Source organism: Acanthochromis polyacanthus, chromosome 22, assembly GCF_021347895.1.
Source record: "Acanthochromis polyacanthus isolate Apoly-LR-REF ecotype Palm Island chromosome 22, KAUST_Apoly_ChrSc, whole genome shotgun sequence".
NCBI classification, from domain to species: domain Eukaryota; kingdom Metazoa; phylum Chordata; class Actinopteri; family Pomacentridae; genus Acanthochromis; species Acanthochromis polyacanthus.
Window position 1 is genome coordinate 4,278,445 of NC_067134.1, and position 23,227 is coordinate 4,301,671.

At 40.1% G+C, this 23,227-nt stretch overlaps 2 protein-coding genes and 1 long non-coding RNA gene across 22 annotated transcripts in view; 1 reads left to right on the forward strand and 2 right to left on the reverse strand.

The window, feature by feature from the left end:
* LOC127531985 (zinc finger protein OZF-like) overlaps positions 1-23,227 on the reverse strand; it is a 165,992-nt gene that overhangs the window by 29,229 nt on the left and 113,536 nt on the right. The window lies entirely within an intron of this gene.
* The window catches only part of LOC127531974 (zinc finger protein 883-like), a 114,394-nt gene continuing 100,996 nt past the window's right edge, over positions 9,830-23,227 (forward strand). The window contains exons 1-2 of one of the 2 annotated variants that reach the window (XM_051942748.1): positions 9,830-10,160; positions 15,833-17,526. In XM_051942748.1, the coding sequence (XP_051798708.1) occupies positions 9,956-10,160; positions 15,833-17,487 (1,860 nt within the window). In that variant the 5' untranslated portion in view covers positions 9,830-9,955 and the 3' untranslated portion in view covers positions 17,488-17,526. Of the gene's footprint in view, positions 10,161-15,832; positions 18,869-23,227 lie in introns of those variants that run through there. The other variant, XM_051942747.1, reaches the window with a different exon arrangement.
* LOC110953577 (uncharacterized) lies at positions 10,412-16,234 on the reverse strand. 2 transcript variants are annotated; one of them, XR_007939318.1, is made up of 4 exons: positions 16,143-16,234; positions 13,388-13,978; positions 13,172-13,249; positions 10,412-13,085 (listed from the first exon to the last, which is right to left on the reverse strand). It is a non-coding gene; the product is annotated as an uncharacterized LOC110953577 (long non-coding RNA). The 2 variants fall into 2 exon arrangements; XR_007939317.1 differs by lacking the exon at positions 16,143-16,234 and adding an exon at positions 14,845-15,837.

A 23,227-nucleotide genomic window follows, 5' to 3' on the forward strand; every position in this document is an offset into this window, starting at 1 on the left:
TCCACCCATCCCAGCCAGAGGGCGACCCTGATTCTTTCAGACATGGGTGAGTTTGTACTAAGGCCTTTGCAACAGCTTCAAACTGTTCCTTCTCTAGGTATGCTGTGAATGCATATATGGTCTCAGCCAGTTTCTCAAGGATATCATGTTTAAGTTCTTTTGTCACACTGAGACGGGTTCCATCCCTGAGATACAACAAGTTACCTTGACGGAGTCTGTACTCAACATCAACAGAAAACATGGGAATGTCAAATACCTCTGGCCACTGCAAACTTCTATCCAGTGAAGAGTTGGACAGGATATCAGTGTCTGCTTGGCTATTTGTATCACTAAATGATTCATTTTCTGCAATGACTGGTGTAAGCTCAATCATCGGAATGATTTTGATGGTTGGCTTCTCTGGGAGCTTGGTGAGATCTGTGAGGTTGCACAGTGCGTTGTCAAATTCAGGATCTTCGTATTGTAAGGTGAAGCTGTAATTTGCTTGGAGTGCGCCTTTGAGCCAGCTCATCAAATCTTCAAGTGTGTCAGGTCGTGCTGGCATGGTCATTTTTCTTATATCTCCCTCGGAGACAATAACTCTCATGGTTAATCTCGGTTGCACAGCCATCTGAGGAAAAAAATAGGCATTTAGCAAATAACATATCGCTTCAATGTTACCATAAGTTCTCCTTGCACCCTGTATGCTGATAACGGGAGGACATCATTCAGCTCTGACATCTTAAGCACACACATCCAGGGGACATCAATATGGAGAAGTTGGTAAGATCTCAAATGCTCACAATACCATGCTGTCATTTTGTGGCAGACAAACAGAATTTCAGTGTTAGCTGCAATGATTTTTTCAATCTGGGCAAATTCAGGGAGCCCTGAGCATTAGCCAGTAGAGAGTATCATGCTGGGATGGTACTTGATTCCATCTACACAAACGGTTGAGGCTTCAAGAATTGATCCTGCCTTTGAAACATTTTGAGGGATTGCTCTCTGAACATTCAAAGGGAAAGAGGCAATCAAAACTGGGGTAACCTTTGTCATCTAAACTGATGGTCTGAAAAATGAGCTACAGTCAAGATGGTAACTGGCTGCTTTTTGATGTTTTGTAGCAAGTGTCATGGCAACATTTTTGAAATTTTGTGCAGTGCGAATTGCCTTTTTAAAGAACTTATGCTTGCCCTCGAAGTGCATCGTCCAAACCTCTGACAGCGGACCAAATTTCCTTACAAGGTGAGGGTAATGTTCCAGGTAGTGATGCTTTGGCCGTAAACGAAAATGTGGAAACGTTGCCTGCAGCAGCTGTCTATGCTCTGCTATCTTACAGTCCAGGAAATGCAGTGTCTCTTCAGTATGCCTTGGTGCCACAGCTAGTTCAACAATGTCTTTAAGAAGCATGAGAATTTCCCACGTGTTGTCACCCTCAGGGACACAGTGACCGATAAGAAAAGGAAGGAGCCTTATGAGACACCAATTCTCATGGGCATTTCCACCAATGGTGCCTTTTGTGGAAAATCCCTTTCCAATAATCTGAGGTTGGTCTGTTTTGTCAGTGAATGTGTAGTTGAAGTACTTGATGGCCTAATTCAGATTATCTAGTGTGAAAAACTTTTTACCTATCAGGTCTGTAAGGCACAGGGACAACTCAGTTGGAACAATGCCTTCCAAGATGTCATGTAAGATGTCAGGAGGGTAACCTGTGACAGCATGAAAGTGTTTGAGATTCTCAGTTAAAGGACATGCCCTCTTCACACCGTAAGTCTGACTCAATCCTGGGTCCTCTGTCACCTCATGCACCTGCCGATCATGCAAGTCTCTGTCTCTGAGCTGAAAGAATCCAGAACGTACCTCTTGTTGTTGAGTGTCCTTACTGCTTGCCAAACAGAATCTGCAGAACTTGTCAACACTGAAGCTCTCCAGGAATCCTGCAAGGGAGTGGGCGGCAAGGTTATCAGCAGCAACATACAAGACAGTGCCTTTCACACTTGCACCCAATTGCTCCAGGTAAACACCATTTTGCTCCAATCACTTGAGATCATAGATAAGAGGTTGCAGAACCTTTGCATAACCGCACTCTTTGACTGTAGAAGTATTGCATAGGAAAGCAAGTTGGATTGAGTTGAGGGTAGACCTGTATTTTGCTGGTATGTTTGCAATGACCCAGTACACTGCACACATTTTATGTTTAAGCTTTGATGTTCCAAGAGGATTGGCTACTTCAAAGTCGTCAATGTAAAGGCCAAGTGCAATTGTGAACTCATCCTTTGCAAGAAGAGAGTTTTCATTAAAGTACTGCCCATCTATACAAGATCTGTATTCCCCCAGGGCACAGACTTTTTCTGACATGGCTTTATCTAACACGTCTGGTCTGTTAAGCAACTTCTGGAGCATGGGACCAATGGGGACATACGCAAGTGGTTTTTTGCCCTTTTCCACCACATACTCTATGGGGTTTACCAGTGGAAACTCTCTACGTACATATGCTGCTCTTCTTTTAGCAGTTCCAAAGGATCCATCTTTGGCACAAAATGTCATCATGTTACTTTCTGACATGGCACTGGAAACCTCTCTCACAACTGCTTCATCCATGTCAGCATAGTATTTTTTCAGTACGGCCCTCACTCTGTTATGCAGAAGTGGCTGTGACAGTCTATCATTTTCAGAAAGCTGTTGTATTACTTCTTGCACAGTGCTCTCTGGTATGTGCAGAACACTTTGCATCTTTAACAAAAGGGATGCTAGGTTGTGCTCAAGCTGTTTTTCTAAATCGTTAAAGGTCATTCTCGCTGACTTCTTGACTCGACTCTTCAAACTCCTCCATATGATCAACTTGTGACATTTGCTCTTGTGCAGCATCACAGTCATGGTTTACATAATCACAACCAATGATTTCTGATTTGAACTTCTTCCAGTTCTGCTCCTTGTGCATCCTACTCTTGTGCGTTCTGAAACTGGAGTAGACACTGCTTTCAAAGTTACAATCTTTATAAGAGCACCTGATTTTATGGTTCACTTGAAAGTGTACAGTACGTAGGTGAGTTAAGTAGTCAGTCTCAGAACAAGACTGAGCAAAACCACATGACAGACAACAAAATTTAACAGGTAGATCTACACTTGGTTGTTGCTCTAGAGTTTGGTTATGGAAGCGGGACAAGTGTACTTTCAGTGCATTTAATGATTTAAATGTACATAGACATTCCTGATGTAAACAGGGAAATGGTTCTGATCTTGCATAACTTCCATGTTTTAGTCTGTAATGCTTAAATAATTGTGTTCTCTTTTCACAGTTAAAAGGACAATACTTACAGCTCCACAGCATCTTGCTCTGTGACCTGTAATAGAAGAACACACAGACAAGGATCTTAGCTAGATGTCTTGTGTTTGAAAGATTACAATTTTACAATCTTAATGATTTTTTTGGTTAACACATCAGCTCACATTGCTTGTCTTTAAAAAAAAGAAACAATACAATGTTATTGCTGTGTATAGACTGGCTACTAGCATATCACCTATCAGTACTACAAGTATGATAGAAAAACTGTGTGGTCTTGCCTCTCTTTTTAATTTGTTCTACATTTTGCGCTAGTAATGTTCATCCTCAATAGCAAACACCACTGAACCTGGTGGGAAAAAGTCTGGAGCCCAGATTGTTCAATTAATTAAGTAGCTGATGATATGCTGGTAGCTAATACTGCTGAGTCACCTTATGGACCTTATGGGTTTGTCACATGCACTAACCAGCTTCACTTGCTTCAGTAGACTGCTGTACCGCAGCTACTGCTCTCTCTCCCCTTGGAAGCTAGGTGGGGTTTTCGTGCTCAAAGCGGTTCAGTCTGCCACACTGCGGAAGGCGCACAGGGCCAATGGTTGAAAATGTAATGTTAAATTGCACTAAATAACGTTCGCCTCTGATTAAACAGCCGCTACTGTGAGAAACGTAGCTTTTAGCTAAGTTAGTCCATCGACTTCATAACAAAATAATTGAATGAAAAGCAACAGGTCAAAAATGTCCGGTGTGTTAAACAAACTTAACTGTGTCTTACCAGCTGCCCCACAAGTTCATCCACATTTTCACAAGATAAATAGCATACTCCGCAGCAACTTACATCCACATGCAGACAGTTTTCACGCACTGCTGTCCTCCACTTCTCCGTAAGGCAGTCCAGTGCCGTCGAATAAAACTTTTTAAAGCTGTGTCCAAAATGCTCTTGCAGCAGCTCCAAAAATGGCGGTGCACGGACAACTACAAACAAAAGCCACGTAGCTTCACTTCTTCGTAAGGAAAAAACACGTGTCCCGTGTCGTTGAATAAAACTTTTTAAGGTTGTGTCCAAAATGCTCTTGCAGCAGCTCCAAAAATGGCGGTGCACGGACAACTACAACCAAAAGCCACGTAGCTTCACTTCTTCGTAAGGAAAAAAACACGTGTCCCGTGTAGTTGAATAAAACTTTTTAAGGTTGTGTCCAAAATGCGCTTGCAGCAGCTCCAAAAGTGGCGGTGCACGGAAGTTATTTGTACATTCAAATATGCCCAGGTATTAGGAGAATGTACTCACTTTGGATAGTAATGCCACAAGATATACTTACATATGAATAGTAATGCTACCACACGTAAATTATTTTGGTTTATTGTAATAACATTTTCAATTTGTTATGAAGTCCGGGTTTACAGTGTGGCTTAGGTCTAAGCCTGGCTTATTTCGGTCAGCTTCGCTAACTTTAGTGAGAGTTTTGTTCCACCAACAAGGCTTAGGGCTAGCCTGGCTTGGTAACCATGGTAACTCAGCCAGAGCGACAAGCCTGGTCCGGGGCAGGCTAACAGTCAAGCTTACTTTAGCCCCATGTCAGAGAAGGTTCTGAGCTTCAGAAAGACGCCTGTGAACCGCATGTTACACATTAAATTCATCTTGATCTGTAATCAATGATGTTCTTGTTCGGTGACATACATTGAGACCTTTTTTAAATAACGCCAGAATAACCGTGAATCAAACTATATCATATTACACTACACATTTTGTCACAGTGTGTAACTGTGGATCAGTGGTTAGAGCATAGTTAAGTAGATTAAATGTGGTTTTACTTTTCATTGCGCCGTGGGTTCGAATCCACCAGCGGTAAATACTTGGAAATATCTGATTTTCTTTCTTCTTTCACCCTCAAAGTGCAGTCAACACGTAACAGGAATAGGCACAGATTGTCTTAAAATAAGCAGGACACAACACCCACAGTTTTCCATAAAGAATACCTTCCTTTTACCAGCAGTCCAATCTGATCATGATGATAATCCAAAGGTGATGCCAAACGATGAGATAACTATTTTGTGTACAAGCTCATTTGTGTCTTCTCCCTTATTTAAATGTAGGGCACAGTAGCACTATCATCTCTAATAAAAATTACATCTCCTCTATAGGCCTACATGTTTTTTTCTGCTTTGTCATTCAAAGTTTGAGTGTTTGATGAAACATCTCCACATGAAGTTGCCCCTTTTTTCCAAAGTTTTCCGACTTTGGTTTTAGGTGTTACCTGCTGCTTTATTCATCTGTGGTGGATATATATTTGTCAAATCAAGAACATGAATTAGGCCTACCAGAGTAAAAAGTGAAAACCACCATCACATAACACAAAACCAGGCTATGTTGTAGCCTCTTTCTCTCTCATATATATATATATATATATATGTTTATACACACATAAAAAAAATGTCTTCAGTGGGTTTTGAAAAGCTTTATTTCATCAAGATTGATCTCCTCTGGGCCACAGTAGTGTGACAAACTTCAGGGTGAGGAAAAAAAAGTCATCAACCACTGCAGTTGTGGGTTATCCCTAATCAGTGTCAAAAACGTGCCCTCTGAAAATTAAATTTTCAGATGTGTGCGTGTGTACGCTCAGATTAAGTGCTTCATTAAAAAGAAAATAAACACGCATTTAAACGGTCGGCAATGCTTTGCCAGGCAGCGTCTCGAGCTTTATTTATTGCAACCGTGTTGCCTTTTCTTGTGATAATCTCCCTGTAGTCCTCGTACAACTCCGTGAGAAGTTTCTGCTCCACCGAAGAGAAATTCTCCGCTCTGTTTTTAGACATAATGTCATCATTTCGACGATCGACAGGTCGGGGCTTTTTATCTCCCCCGGACGCCCGCTCAGCCGCAGCTTGGATCAGCCTGGCTTGAATAAGCGTCTCTGAAAAACAGCTGAGCCTCGTTCGTGGAACTACTTGCAGCTGAGATTAAAGTTGCCGCTTATTTAAGCCACGCTTACCGGCGTAAGCCCAGCCTGTTTTAGCCAGCTTCGTGGAATACCCCCCAGGTGAACATGTCATTAGTTTTTTTTCAATTGCTAACACGCATGATCAAAACTGAAGTCCCATGTTCAAAACTCTTAACACAGTCTGCAAAACAGCAGTCCATGTGGACCGAACTGTGAATCACTTTCCATTGCTTTCACACAAAATGCATTCAGTGACCACAGTCACCAAAATTCATGAACTCTTTTCTCAGTCTCTAGTTCACCACCTGGAAAACACTAGACCTTTACAGCACATTTTCAAATGCTAACACACTTTTTTCAAAACAATTAAAACCACAATCAAAACAGAACAAAGGGGAAAAACATGAGGAATTTCTGCTGCAGCCACATTGAAATCTATTGAAAATCATATCAAAATACTTACAATAAAAATAAATAAAAAGATTATGTAATTCCAAACACAGCTGAGTGTAGTTGTCAGCTGAAAACCGATTCTGTGTTTGGCCTCATCAGAAACCATATACACACGTGGACAAAATTGTTGGTACCCCTCAGTTAAAGAAGGAAAAACCCACAATTCTCACTGAAATCACTTGAAACTCACAAAAGTAACAATAAATAAAAATTTATTGAAAATTAAATAATCAAAATCAGCCATCACTTTTGAATTGTTGATTAACATAATTATTTTAAAAAACAAACTAATGAAATAGGGCTGGACAAAAATGATGGTACCCATAACTTAATATTTTGTTGCACAACCTTTTGAGGCAATCACTGCAATTAAACGATTTCTGTATTTGTCAATGAGCGTTCTGCAGCTGTCAACAGGTATTTTGGCCCACTCCTCATGAGCAAACAGCTCCAGTTGTCTCAGGTTTGATGGGTGTCTTCTCCAAATGGCATGTTTCAGCTCCTTCCACATATGTTCAATGGGATTCAGATCTGAGCTCATAGAAGGCCACTTTAGAATAGTCCAACGCTTTTCTCTCAGCCATTCTTGGGTGTTTTTGGCTGTGTGTTTTGGATCGTTGTCCTGTTGGAAGACCCATGACCTGCGACTGAGACCAAGCTTTCTGACACTAGGCAGCACATTTCTCTCCAGAATGCCTTGATAGTCTTCAGATTTCATCGTACCTTGCACACTTTCAAGACACCCTGTGCCAGATGCAGCAAAGCAACCCCAAAACATTACTGAGCCTCCTCCATGTTTCACCGTAGGGACAGTGTTCTTTTCTTCGTATGCTTGGTTTTTGAGTCTATGAACATAGAGTTGATGTGCCTTACCAAAAAGCTCCAGTTTGGTCTCATCTGTCCAAAGGACATTCTCCCATAAGCTTTGTGGCTTGTCAACATGCATTTTTGCAAATTCCAGTCTCGCTTTTTTATGAGTTTTTTTCCCAGCAGTGGTGTCCTCCTTGGTCGTCTCCCATGAAGTCCACTTTGGCTCAAACAACGACGAATGGTGCAATCTGACACTGATGTACCTTGGCCTTGGAGTTCACCTTTAATTTCTTTGGAGGTTGCTCTGGGCTCTTTGGATACAATTCGAACGATCCGTCTCTTCAATTTGTCATCAATTTTCCTCTTGCGGCCACGTCCAGGGAGGTTGGCTACTGTCCCGTGGGTCTTGAACTTCTGAATAATATGAGCCACTGTTGTCACAGGAACTTCAAGCTGTTTAGAGATGGTCTTATAGCCTTTACCTTTAAGATGTTTGTCTATCATTTTTTTTCGGATGTCCTGGGACAATTCTCTCCTTCGCTTTCTGTTGTCCATGTTCAGTGTGGTACACACCTTTTCACCAAACAGCAGGGTGACTACTTGTCTCCCTTTAAATAGGCAGACTGACTGATTATGAGTTTGGAAACACCTGTGATGTCAATTAAATGACACACCTGAGTTAATCATGTCACTCTGGTCAAATAGTTTTCAATCTTTTATAGAGGTACCATCATTTTTGTCCAGGCCTGTTTCATTAGTTTGTTTTTTTAAATAATTATGTTAATCAACAATTCAAAAGTAATGGCTGTTTTTGATTATGTAATTTTCAATAAATTTTTATTTATTGTTACTTTTGTGAGTTTCAAGTGATTTCAGTGAGAATTGTGGGTTTTTCCTTCTTTAACTGAGGGGTACCAACAATTTTGTCCACGTGTGTAGGAACTGTGAGTGAGGTGAACTAGAAACTGTGAGAAATGTTCTCCTTAAGTGTAAGCTCTACTCATGCCAACAGAAGAAACATGAGAGACAAGGAGCAGCTGGACAAACTGTTTTTAATCTTTGCTTTCTACTTATCCCTCTATGGTACAGCGGTGCCATATGGCAACACCCACATTTTAAGCTTTCTACACACAGATAATACATCCCCAGTTATGATGCAATGCATTAAAAAGAAGTGGGGTCCTAAGTAAACCAATAGCAGTGTTTAAATTTGTCACATGACTTTCTGGAGGCCAGTTTGAAACCCTTTTCTGCAGACATCATTGACGGGAGGAGCCTCACCATTTGACTCCTAAAAATTCACCAAAAAAAGTGTTTTTTCGAAGTTTTTCAACGGGGAAAAAATATACACTCAATAATAGGTGAGTTAAATTCATTCTTATGTAGTTTCTTGCACTGTGCTTGATCAATAAATAATAGAAAATGTTAAAAATGTATACATTGCCATATGGCAACACCGTACCATTACGGATTGCTAGCCTCGTATGTTGATAACATTTTGTATTTAGTTATACACCTACTTTGCAATTGCACTGGTGTACATTGATCTTCTGTAGTCTATAAACTATAATAATGCACTTTGTGAGTCCTTTCCACATTGAATATTATGATATTTGACACATCTTTCTTCCATTTACAGCATGAATGCAAATTTTTCTTATGGTAAATCACGGAAAAAAGCTGAACTAGCCTTCCCACTAGATGATAGTGAAGATGACAAAGGATTCAGTGACGAGAAAAATGAGCTGCTCGAAACACAGTAGAGTGAGAGTGATAAAGACAGTGAGACAGATGAAGACTATGAGCCAGAGAATGAGGACAGTGAGGGCAGAGATAGTGAAAGTGAAGTGACAGACAGGTATTACCAGTAAGAGAGTGTAAAATGTATATGGCAATCATGTTCCAGCCTCCATTTATGTATTGCATTAAACTATTAGTTTAGTTAGCTACTGGGGATTGTTTATACTATAACAGGAGTTTTAAAATAAATGTTATATACAATTTTAAACAAAACTCTCTTGTTTTCATTACTTTCCATTATGGTACGGTGTTGCCATATGGCAACGAACCCTAAAAACTACTAAAAAAATAATATTTTTTGAAAATGTCTCTTAATTATGTTTACTGGGTCTATTTTAAGACAAAAAAAACACCCCAAACATTTTTTTTTACCAACTGGGATCACAGTGCGTACCATAGAGGGTTAACATGGAGGAGTGGACAAATATGAAGAAACTTCTGAACTTTCTCATGACCACAGGACTGCATAAGAAAATATCGAGGATTCTCTAAGGACTATGAGTAACATCCAGTAGGTGGCAGCAATACGCCAGTGATGCGTCTAGTCTGCCTAATTCAATGAGGAAGAAGAAAGTAAGTCAGTGTTTCTGCCAGAACTTCACAGTGTGACACCCGGCGGATGTAAACAAAGACGCATGAGCAGAGTTAGCTTTACTGCTGTGTGGACTGAGCTATAAAACGGCTGTATTATAGTATGAATGAGAAATATCAGAGCGTTAAAGTAACGATGTGTTCAGTTGAGTATCTGAGAGAGTTGATCAGCGACAGACTAACTGCTGCTGCTGGAGAAATATTCTCAGAGTTTGAAAAAAACATCGTCCAGTACCAGGAGGAGATCGATCGTCAGCGCAGACTGCTGGATGTCATCTGGAAACCACACATCCCCTTACAACCCATAGGTGTGTATCTGTTTTGATGGTGAAGAATTCCACTTCTAGCATGTAGAACATCATGAAGTGTTCAGATGAACTGAGACACACTGTGAGGAAGAGAGAATGGGCTCATAATATGGAGTCTGTTAGTTGATGCTGTGTGGAGTTTTAAAAACGTGATCGTTGTGTTGATTGACCCTGGAAGCAAGAACCAAAGTTTCCTGTTCAGAGGTCCTGGAAGTGTTTATCTGAACTACTCCACACTGACAGCAACTGCATTGTGTTATCAAACAGTTTAATAATAAAACTCTGACAGAGGACTCAGTCATTCCATCATTTCAGTCCAGAGACATAATTCCATGTATAGAGATCATTCATGATCTAAAGAAAGCGCACGTACAGAGTTAGAGAGTATAGAAGTAATGTGTTCAACTGCATTCCGCTATTAACATGTTGGGTTTCACTGATGAGTCAAATCAACAGTACAGTAACCAGCAGTAAAATAAGAATAACATTAAAATCCAAATGTCCTGACAGGTTTGAAGGCTGAAGAGGACAGCAGCTTTATTCAGACAGATTTTAATGGATCCCCATCAAACCTGTCTGTGTGGTGTGTAGAAAAGTACCCAGTGGTGTTTACCATTAGAACTTTGTGATCCTGTATCCACTGTGGAACAACGTGTTCACAGAAATGTTCAGTCATTTGGAGATGCTTGTATCATTCCTGCTGCTGTGTCATGGCTCCAAGATTTCTATTAGACACCATCATATTCTTTTCTAGGCTTGCGCTAGCCGATCGCCACAGCGCCATTGGCGCATCGTTTTTCTGGATGGCGCAGTCATTCTGAACCGTGTGAGCCACAGTGGCGCTCTATATTTCTTGTAAAAAGCAACAAAAAAGGGTTTGACTTACTTTTTCTTCGAAACGCCCAAGCGATAATATAAGAAAAACAAACTTTTTCTCTTGGCACGCATCGGAAATGGTCGGAGCCACCTAAATCTTGATCACGCGCCCGGGTCATGACCCGCTCTCGGCCAATCTCTGAATGGTGTGCCACAAGGCGAGTCATTTGCGATCAGGAAAAGCGAGAAAGAGGAGGTTTTTGTTGAGTTTATGCTACAGTTTTGAGATATGGTACATAGTGAGGGTTGAAGAATTGGACATAGGAGGAAAAGAAGGTAAATTGGACATGAAATTAAGATTATTATGGGTCAAAAAGTTTTAATCATGAACATGTTTCAGGTACAGGTTTTTAAGTGGCCAAATGCATATATACAGTGCCTTGTGAAAGTATTCGGCCCCCTTGAACTTTTCAACCTTTCGCCACATTTCAGGCTTCAAACATAACGATATAAAATTTTAATTTTCTGTCAAGAATCAACAACAATTGGGACACAATCGTGAAGTGGAACGAAATTTATTGGATATTTTATACTTTTTTAACAAATAAAAAACTGAAAAGTGGGGCGTGCGATATTATTCGGCCCCCTTTACTTTCAGTGCAGCAAACTCACTCCAGAAGTTCAGTGAGGATCTCTGAATGATCCAATGTTGTCCTAAATGACTGATGATGATAAATAGAATCCATCTGTGTGTAATCAAGTCTCCGTATAAATGCACCTGCTCTGTGATAGTCTCAGGGTTCTGTTTAAAGTGCAGAGAGCATCATGAAGACCAAGGAACACACCAGGCAGGTCCGAGACACTGTTGTGGAGAAGTTTGCAGACCTGCACTGTGAGGTCTCCTCCACTCTCAGGACCGGAAGTTTATTCGAAGCCTTTCAAAATACAAGCGAGTATACCGGAAGCACGTATTTCTCGTTTCCCATGTGAATATACTATATGTATATAATGTAAATATGATTTAAAAGCGAGTATACCAGAAGCCTACATGTTTTCTAGTTTTCCGTGAGCATTATTTTATGTCTAAATATGTAAATATTATTTATGTGTATTAATGTCTGATTAAGATTTAAAAAATACTATGTTTCCAGTTAAACTGGATAAAATGCAAGAAAATCAAAAACGGCACGACCAACGACAGTTTTTCTGCTGATAATTAATGCAAACTAGAAGTACAGCTATTTTTATGATCCCCTTAAAACATTATTTCTCATTACTGCATTATTTTATGCCACAGTATTTTGATTTAATTGGCTAAAAGGACAGCTGTTAGTTTAGTTTGCACCACATATTCGTTTTGAAACAGTGCACCCTAATGTGTGATGGCATAATGCTTCTACACTCCAACCTATTGCTGACTGTTCTTTGTTACCATACTATTATTTATCATTGAAAATGTAGCCTCCTGCACTGTTGGACCCATTTACACATTGATTTACTCCATTCTTTTATATAGGTATATAGTATGTGTTTACAATTATTCATCTTCTTCTCATCATAATTCATTTCATAATTACTTAATAATGTTTGTGCTATGTTCTTACCTTGTGCTGTCAGACCACATGGATTTGCCAATGGAGGATGTAAGGGTTGATTAATTTTTTGATTAAGTTTTGTGTATTCAATTCACTGAATTGCTGAATACCTAGTTACTGAATACCTTGTTACATGACCCAGAGAGCCAATAACCTCTGTTACAGGAGAAAACAGTAGACACAAAACAAACTTTCAAACATTTTATTTGTCTTTGAATTCACAAAATGCCATGTAGCCTCGGTTATCCATAACCTCTTCACAGAAGACAAACATATCCTCAATGTTGTAAAAGAAAAAGTTGAAGGGCTCCAGAATGAATTCTTTCTCATCATCATCAATGTCCTGGGTGGCATTGAACAAGTTTGCCAGTTGCTGTTGAGCCTCCTCAATAGATCTGCTGTCCATGTTTCAAATTTCTGGCATCTCCACCCTGGCTGTAAACAGTTGTGGGTTCCCCTGCACCCATTCCGCTGCCTGTTTGCAGTGGGCCACAACTTGGCCCACCATACTGGTCTAAAGAAAAAAAAAGTGTCAGCTTTTTGTCAAGGCATGAAAGAGCATCTCACAAAATTTAACAACATGGAACTGGAGAGGCCTACCTCTTCTTCAGTTGTCCCCACCTGGTGAGCTGGTTCCGTTGTCTCTACCTGGTGGCACATTTTCTTCCTCTCCTCAGCCTAAAAAGTATTATTTTGCATTAAATTCAAGCAAATGTCACAAAGTCAGTTTAGAAACCATGTCCTGGGATGGGAAACTTGACGTAAGATTGACTGAAAACAACTAATAAAGACTGAGAAAAAGGACTGCAAACTGACCTCAGTCATGTCATCCAGTTTTTACTTCAGTCTAAAACCCATGCCTTGTTTTCTGCACTGCAGAAATGCCATTGGTGGCATCGACACAGACACTCATGAAGTGATTCTTAACGTTTATGTCCTTTGATTTTCCACTGTGTTTTCTCTGGATATGTTTGACCATGTTTTTTTTGTAGATTGTCTGGTTGCAATGAGGGCATTTATCCTTTTTCAGGGATAATCTTGAACGTCTTTTCTCCGTGGCAGCAGGTAAAACCAAGGAGGGCACTGCAGCTGTATCTTGCAAATCTTGAGAGGTTGAGACTGTGGCTTGCAGGAGCGTGGACAGAGGTGTGGCAGCTGAGGTTTGTTGCTCTGCTGAAGGTGAACTGGAAGAGGAGAGATCCGGCATCAAGACCGAGGTGGACTCTGCAGCTGTATTTTTGTGGGCGGGAGGAGAGGTCTTTTCTGGAGAGGCAGCAGTCATGGCACGCTGGCAAACCTCCAAGTGTTTGGTCATGTCTGTCCTTCTCAAAACAGTTTCACTGCACACAGGAAAATGGTAGTGTCCCTGATCCCTGCAGTTCAGTCCACATCTGCATATAATTTTATCTAGAATAAAATCATGCAAAAAAAAAAACATCTTAGTTAAGGACCAATGTACAAGTACACTCTATAAGTACTGTTTATACTCTCTTTTTGGGTGCGGGTGTACACTCGCACCCCATTTCAGCAACATTCTAAAGTTTTATTTATTTATTTATTTGTTTATTTTGAGCAGACATTTGTTGAGTTAATAGGGCGAGTTCAATACAGTTTGTGCCCAAAAAAGGCATTCAATTTTCGGCGTGCTGCCGGCTGTTAGGACTGAAATATGCATCTGCAAGAGAAAAATTATGTCGTAATAAGTCAAACAAAATTATACAAAACATATATGGTGACTCAGTTGTTTTGGTCTTCTAGCAGGACAATGGCACATTTTAGTGAGCACTATCGCGTGCACAAGACGACTTCACCAAGTTATTATACAGTGGAAACCAGTTAATGTTGTAGTGATCATGGATAACGTTACTTATCAACCGCTTATATGGATCAAAATGCCCGGGACAAAATCATTTTTGTGCAAATGCTGTTTGCAAACGACAGTGAAAGCCTTCTAATGTCAAGCTAATCCCATATATATCTAAATAATACATAGTGCCTTTAGAGGCTAATCAACCGAGTGAATCAACCTGGTTAGTGCTAGCCACCGTTAACCTAACTACGATAACAACGCTACACTGTAAAGTCCAAAACTAGATTCTTTCAAATTAATATAACTTAACAGGGCACTGTATAGTGTGCAACGTAATGTTCTAGTGAATAAAGGCTGTTTCTGTTTCTTCATATAACAAAAAGTTGTCACTTGACTTTTACTCACTTTGTTGTCTCCGTACTTCACATGGGAAACGCTAAATATGTGCTTCCGGCATACTCACTTGTATTTTGAAAGGGTTCGAATAAACTTCCGGTCCTGAGAGTGGAGGAGACCTCACAGTGCAGGTCTGCAAGGAAGGGTCCTGAGAGTGGAGGTCTGCAGCCAGACTGTCTTGAGAATTTCAGTCTCTCGATGTGCAAAACTGATAGAGACATACCCCAAGCGACTTGCAGCTGTAATTGCAGCAAAAGGTGGCGCTACAAAGTATTGATGCAAGGGGGCCGAATAATATTGCACGCCCCACTTTTCAGGTTTTTATTTGTTAAAAAAGTTTAAAATATCCAATAAATTTCGTTCCACTTCATGATTGTGTTCCACTTGTTGTTGATTCTTGTCAAAAAAATTTAAATTTTATATCTTTATGTTTGAAGCCTGAAATGTGGCGAAAGGTTGAAAAGTTCAAGGGGGCCGAATACTTTCACAAGGCACTGTACATGGGAATGTGTCTTCACCCCTGACTGCCTGTTTTTACGAAAAGAACATTAAATTTGGATCTGAAAGTTTAGCAAAATGATACAGACTCACACTTTGTGATGATATTTATATTCAGGACTTAGACTTAAACATTTCACGTTGTTGGCGGGGGGGGGGGGGGGGGGTCGTCAAAGACCCCACCCCAACCCGAACATTAACATATATGTTTAAAATAACAACATACATACATATAAGTAGAAATAAAATAGTTAAAATAGAACTGTTTAATTGAGCATTTTTTACCTCAAAATACACCAGAATGCAGGAAAATGACTCCATTTTTTCCGCGAGCACTGACACAGAAATTTGTGGCTTTTTGTGGCTCATTGTTATTCTTATGAGTGAGCTACAGTGGCTCTTCGTTTCAAATTCCTAGTGCAAGCATAGCTTTTTGCATCAAACATTTGACTCTTGAGCTGATTTTGTTGGAGACAGCCAGTCCTGGACAAAGTGACAGATGTGTGTTCTCCCATCATCACAGTAGTAACCATTGTCTTTTGTCTCTTTCCCTCCAGAGCTCCCACAGTCTTATGTCTGTGAGAATGAGAAGACTGTTGTTGACCATCAGCCCCATGACCAGGAGAAAAACTCCATGGTGGATCATGAGGACCCAGAGCCTCCACGGATTAAAGATCAGCAGGAGGAACTCTGCACCAGTCAGGACCAATCAAACCCAGAGATTTCTCAAATTAAAATGGAACAGGAAGAATTGTGCACCAGTCTGCACCAATTAGACCCAGGGTTACCACAAATTAAAGTGGAACAGGATGAACTCTGCTCCAGTCAGGATGAAGAGTTAATTGGATTGAAACAAGAGACTGATACCTTTGAGGTGACTCCTGCTGATGAGGAAAGTGACCACAGTGAACCAAAACCAAACAGTGATCAGCTCCTGTTTCACATCTCTTGTGTAGCTGAGAGCCCAGATCAGGAAGGATGCAAGGATGTAGACTCAGGATCAACTAGATCTATCGAGCTGAAACCAAGACATCAGAGTAACAACAGTCACAGTAATGATGTAGACAATGCTCCAACATCAGCGAGACAGTGTGATAATGACAAGGCAAGAAAATCTGCAACTTGCAAAGTCTGTGGAAAAGCTTTTAGTCGTAAATCAGATTTAATCAAACATCACAGAACCCACACAGGTGAGAAACCATATTCTTGTGAAACCTGTGGGAAAAGCTTCAGTCAACGGACCCATTTGACTGCCCACATGAGATGTCACACAGGTGAGAAGCCATATTCTTGTGAAACCTGTGGACAAAGCTTCAGTCAACGGACCTCTTTGACTGACCACATGAGACTTCACACAGGTGAGAAGCCATATTCTTGTGGAACCTGTGGGAAAAGCTTCAGTCAACGGACCCATTTGACTGCCCACATGAGATGTCACACAGGTGAGAAGCCATATTCTTGTGAAACCTGTGGGAAAAGCTTCAGTCAACGGACCCATTTGACTGACCACATGAGACTTCACACAGGTGAGAAGCCATATTCTTGTGGAACCTGTGAAAAAAGCTTTAGTCGACGGACCTCTTTGACTGAACACATGATACATCACACAGGTGAGAAGCCATATGCTTGTGGAACCTGTGAAAAAAGCTTTAGTCGACGGACCTCTTTGACTGAACACATGAGATGTCACACAGGTGAGAAGCCGCATGTTTGTGGAACCTGTGAAAAAAGCTTTAGTCGACGGACCCATTTGACTGAACACATGAGATGTCACACAGGTGAGAAGCCATATGTTTGTCACATTTGTGGAAAAAGATTTTCTGGTTCATCAGCACATAATCGGCACATGGCAGTTCACAAAATGGTAAAGCCATATTCTTGTGGCACCTGTGGAAAAAGCTTCAGTCAACGGCGCTCTTTGACTGACCACATGAGACATCACACAGGTGAGAAACCATATGTTTGTAACATTTGTGGAATAAGATTTTCTGGTTCAACAGCACATAATAGGCACATGGCAGTTCACAAAATGGGAAAGCCATATTCTTGTGGAACCTGTGGTAAAAGCTTTAGTCATCAGACCTATTTGACTGTCCACATGAGATGTCACACAGGTGAGAAGCCATATTCTTGTGGAACCTGTGGGAAAAGCTTCAACTGGAGTTATCGATTAAAAGCCCACATGAGAATCCACACAGCTGAGAAGTCGTGATCCTGAAACATCTGTGGAAAACATAATGTGAGAATTAAGGTTGAAACAACATGTAAGAATTGGTATAGGTTAAAAGTAGATGTATATATATATATGTATACATGTATATATAATATATGTATATATTTTAGATTTATAGCACCTTTAGTCCGTGCTTCAACAACAATTGTGAGGAAGTATGTAAGCAATCCTTGATGATTAGACCAGATGGAGTCTGGACTGTGGTGGTGGAGCAGGCAGAAGAACCAAACTGAATGTCTGGATGGATATGGTATTGGTACAGACTGCTACATTTCTGCTATCACGACATCCTTCATCAGCAGAGCACTGATTGGAGATAATGTGAAGCTGTTTGGAACATTTTCACTTTCTGCTGAGAGAACATGGCTGTTCAGGTGTGAACATACTGCTGGAATCCACTCAGCTTGAGCTCTGCTGTCTTTCAAGTAAAAGGAGGCAACGAGATACAGAGACATTGTGACAGTAGGACACAACAGAGTGTGTCATTGCAGCAGAGGAGATCTGGATGTGAAATAAAGTTGTAATAAAAAGTCTGCAGCTCCATGACTGCTTCATGAAATGTTTTGTATGTTTTCAAACAGATGAACATTTACAAGTTGTTTAATAATTAATGTAACATTGAAGATCCCCAGCAAGAATAACTCTGAGTCAGATATCAAAGACATAACCAACATTATTATGTTTTCAAGCAACAGACACGTGGTTTTACTAGTAGTAGCTGATACACTCCTGCAAATGTCAAAACCAGAAATGTTAAAAACAGGTGAAGCTGTGCTGCAGTTTCTGCTGGTTACATAAAGGTCTTATGTTATTTATTTCTTCTATTGTCACCACATAGGTCATCTGTGTGATTTGTTCGTAGGATCTCATTGTGTCGTCATACAGCACATTGAACCCTTGTATTGTCTGAACGTCCTGAACACTCCTCCTGTCCTCAGGGTCAGAAATGACCTGCCTCCACTGAGCCTCTAAAATAGAGCAGCTTAATGGAATTTTTAACCAAAAATCTATTTTACATGAAGAAACAACTTGTCATTTATCACACACTTTGTGAATGCCTGTTTTTGCTTCCTCAGAGGGTAGAAAGACTGTATTTAATCAGTGAACACCATTCGTTTTTATACCATTGTTCATGCTGTAACTGTTTTCTTTCTTTAAGTAGAGGTTTATTATCACTATTATTGCTGCTAAAGGTACTGCATAGGTGTAAACATTTCTTGTTTTGCAAGAGATAATACTTCTATAGCCTAATAAAGTACCAGAAATGTGCAGAAGTGAACTTGAAATGCATTTTTGAAGGGAAACAACAGTGTACTGTATACTGTACAATGGAATATAAAACTACAAAACTCAACAACCAGATACTAGTACTCTCATTTTTTGAGTCATTGCTCCCACCCGAAAGATGCATAACCTACATCAATCATAAGAATAGAAAAAATAACAGATTCAAGCAAAATATTCCAAACATATTAAGCTCTAATTAACACATGGAGGACAGGAAAGTAACTGTATTTGTCACACGTGCAGCACACAGTATTTATTTTACAGTCCTTCTTGTTACTCCTGGATGACTGAAAAAAATCTGATCTCTGACCTGCTGGGTACTGAAACCTGAAAACTGCCCTCATGGCTTCAGCAATATCAGATTAGTCCATATTAATTTGAAAATCTGCAAATATGACAATCTCAACAGTCCAGAAGTAGCCAGGGTGTAGAATCTTGACCCCACTATGTATTATGCTAGCTATTTAATGTTTTGTAACCTGGGTCACTTTTCCATGGGGGTCAATTTTCTATCTGACACCGGGTAAAAAATGACCTGAAGACAGTCTTTGTACCCTGGTGGTGTACAGCTTTGATGAAAATATAAACAAAAACAATGTTTCACTTTTTCTAATGTTGGGGTCACTTGAGGAAAAGTGATCAAATTTCAAGTTGAAAAAGGTCATTTAGGGGCCGTTCTATGCTATTAAACATGGTGGCCTGGTTCATTTTGACCCGAAGACAGCACTAAGGTTCAAACAACAGCAAATCAGTAAAAGTATTTTCCAGTTGAGTATGCTAAGAATTTACCTCAAGTTTAAATAATGAGTCCACAGTATTATTAGTTATTTAAAGAAATGCATGACCAGAATTAGCAACAAAAATGACTAAAATGAGACACAAAATGAACATCTCATTTGGATCATTTTGTACATTTCAGTCTGTTTTTAGGTAAAAAAAAAAAGTGTCAAATCAGACTGTAAATGATCTATGAAAAAAGCTCTCTGTAAAAACCCTCAGAATGTTGAATAGAATAAATGTGGACAGTTTCATGACTGTAAGAGAAGATTTCTGGATCATTTTGTTTCTCATTTGTGTCATTATGTGTTTTGTTTTGGTCTGTTTTTAGACATTTTGCATCTTTTCATGTGATTTTTTCTTCCATTTTGGTTATTCTGTGCTCTTAATTTTGACCATTTTGTGGTTCATTTTGGTCATTTTGTGTGTTTTTAAGTTTATTTCTGTTTAAAATTGTTCATCTTGTTAGTTATTTTGGTCTGTTCACGTCTATTTCATCATTCTGTGACTCAGTGGCCATTTCTGTTTCAGTTTTCATCTCATTTTTGCTCTGAATTGCTCATTTTATCTCTCATTTTAGTCATTTTCCATCACTTTAAGGTTGTTTTTGTTCAATTTTGGTCATTTTGCATCAGTTTAAGGTTGCTTTTTTCATTTTCTACATTTTGTGTCTCATTTTCATCATTTTTGCTTAATTTTAGTCCCATTTTCACCACTTGATCTTTTTGTTTCACATTTGATGTTCATTTTGTAATTGTATGGCTCATTCTGGTATTTTTCTTTCTTGGTCGGATGTTTTATGTTCCATTTTGGTCATTTTGTGTCCCATTTGAACTGTCCCATAACATTGTTGGACCGTTCAGTAGACTCTGTTTGGGTCTTTTTCTCACCACTGGAAATTTTGTCCATTTTTGTCTCATTTTGGTCATTTTATAGATTAGATTAGATTCAACTTTACTGTCATTGCACAGAGAACAAGTACTAAGACAGTAAATGCATTTTTTAAAAGTCCATTGTGATGTCAGAGAGAAGAACTAACAACTGTTACCACATTCAAAAAATGGGACTTCCCCAAATTCCCCAAATTTCTGAAAATTTGCAAAACCTTCAGGAAGAAAATTCCAGTAATTTCTTAAAAGTTTTCTTTTCAAAAAATCCCCCAAATTTGGCAAGAAAATTGTTGTAAATATTTTAAAATTTTTTAATTTTTCGTGCGCGAGCTGGAAGTGTGTCCTCTTTTCAGAGAAACAGAATATGGTCACCCTACATGACACCCAACCAGCTGTGGGTGCTGGGTCGCACACATCACCCAATTCCTGGAGCAGAAAACACAGAGCTACATGCAAATACAATGTGATTTGAACCAAAACATTGATACTTGTGTTTTAACAATATTAGAGGGCAAGAAAAGTGAATAGAGAGTCAGAAGTCCCTCACTGGAAGACAATTTCTGACAAGAAAAACCTCCAGGAAGAAGTCAAAGGATGCTTTTCCTCACATTAAGAGCCTTCCTTACTGGAGCCGCTGAGAACTTGGACATTGCTGCGTAATTTCTACTGAGAAACTGTTCCAAACAAGAACATGAGTGTTGTTTTCAGAGCAGTTGTGGCCTGTGTTAGGACCATCTGAAAGACAACGTCACAACTGCAACAATGGAGCACTGATGCTGGAATCAGAGATTGAGGTTTTTCAACAGTGGAACTCCATTTCAAATCATTGACCATCTCCCAAAAAACGCTTTTTTAAAAATCATAAACTATGGATATTTCTAATGCTATCTATGAAATATTAGCTCAGTATGTCAGATACTTTCTTAGAGGTTTTTCAGTGGACTGTAGACCCAGTTTCACTCGTTTTTATTTTCTCACATTGAAATTTGAGGCTGTTTGAAGATGAATATCTCAAGAACAATTCTCGATAAAAGCCTGAAACCTTCACTTGTTTGTCTTGCCAACATCAGCAGATCAGATTGCTGTTAAATACAGCAGTAGAAAAAAGTTTTTGGATATCCCATACATTTTTGAAATACTGCATTAAGAATCACTTTGAGGTCTTCAAGAGTCATTTAGGCCCCATCCACACAAAGACAAAACGCTTATCAGTTTCAATAACGATCGCCATAAAGACGAAGGCATCTCAGAAAATCTGTGCATCTCCATGAAGCACTCCATACGCATGGAAACGCTGTAAAACTCATGCCAGACCTCTAGGGGTGCTGTAACGATATGACGGAAACACGCGGAAACAGAAGAAAAAATAGTGGGCATGCGCACTTGTGGCAAAAGTTGTAAACGGAGACCAAGCCGGGAAGTAAATAAAGTGCCGTAATGTGTCCTCGATATTTGTTTGTTCAACTCGGGGGTGATAGAGAAGAAGGAGATTTTGCTGCAACAGGGATAGTAGGGTCACTCGCTACGTTGCCGTGTGTGGTGCATGTGTGTCAATGAAGATACGAAACTATGCCGCAAGCGTATCTCAAAAGTAGCGGATAGCCAGTAAACACGGAGCCGCATAAACGTCGTTTCAAAATCTTTCCACTCTGGAACCTGGTTTCAAAAACGATCGTTTACAGACCCCCAAAACGCCGTCTTGGTGTGGATGATACACCGATTCGGCAAGAAACTTATGCGTTTAGACCTCGTTTTGTCTTCGTATGGATGGGGCCTTATTTTAGTACAATCATAAAACGAAGCACATCTTAAAAAAGACATTAAAAACTGAAAATTGACTGGTTCCATAAAATTAGAAATTTGGTAGAATTTAGTTTTATTAGTTTTTCTTGTAAACAACAAAAAAATATAATTTGTATTTGTCTGTCTGATGCTAGTCTGGGAATACCCAGACTGCCTGTGCACTCATTGTCATTTCGTTTACTAGGCAGTCTGGCGACCTGGGGTTGAATTTGTCCCTGAGTCAGGGATCCAATCACAGGACGGGGAGGGACAGTTAGACGATGACGCACACTAAGCGACTACGCGCAATGCATGATGGGTTGTTTGAGAAGAAGCGTTACCTTTGTTGTCGTGTTTCCGAAGGAACAAGCTAGTGGACTCGGTGGGTTTGGGCAGGTCTTTTTCAAAGTCCTCGGTGTCTTGGACGGGGTGGGTTCACGTTGTCTTTTCGATACGCTGCTTAACCGGACGTTCTCTTCCCATTGCCTGAATAAAGGAAAGTCTTTTTCAAGCCGACCGAGTGTGGAGGTGCAGCGCTGGCAGCATCTGTTTGACTGCTCCGGCTCCGGGGTGACTATCAGGTCCATCATCGCTAACCTATCTGATATGGTCGGCGTTGTTTTTGACACAAACATATCTGTGGAGTGTGCATAAACACGGGGTCCACTTTCCCTCATGTTTACTTTACATAAACGGCAAGAATCGTCCGGCGACATGGCGAAAGAAGCAAACACATGAGCAAACACAGCAATGATTCTTTTTCGTGGTGCTGCCGTCGCTCTGCATTTACGTCAGCGGCTAGCAGTGACACGATTGGCTGTGAGCTTCAACTGCCCCAGACTGACTGACATATGCAGCGCCCAATCAACGGCTGTGGAAAATTTTAAACTGCTCCACCCCTACAAGAAAATGAATAGCAGGTACCCAGCCTGTATCTCACTTGAGATTCAGGCTGGTGGTAGCCAGCCTAGTCTGATGCAGCC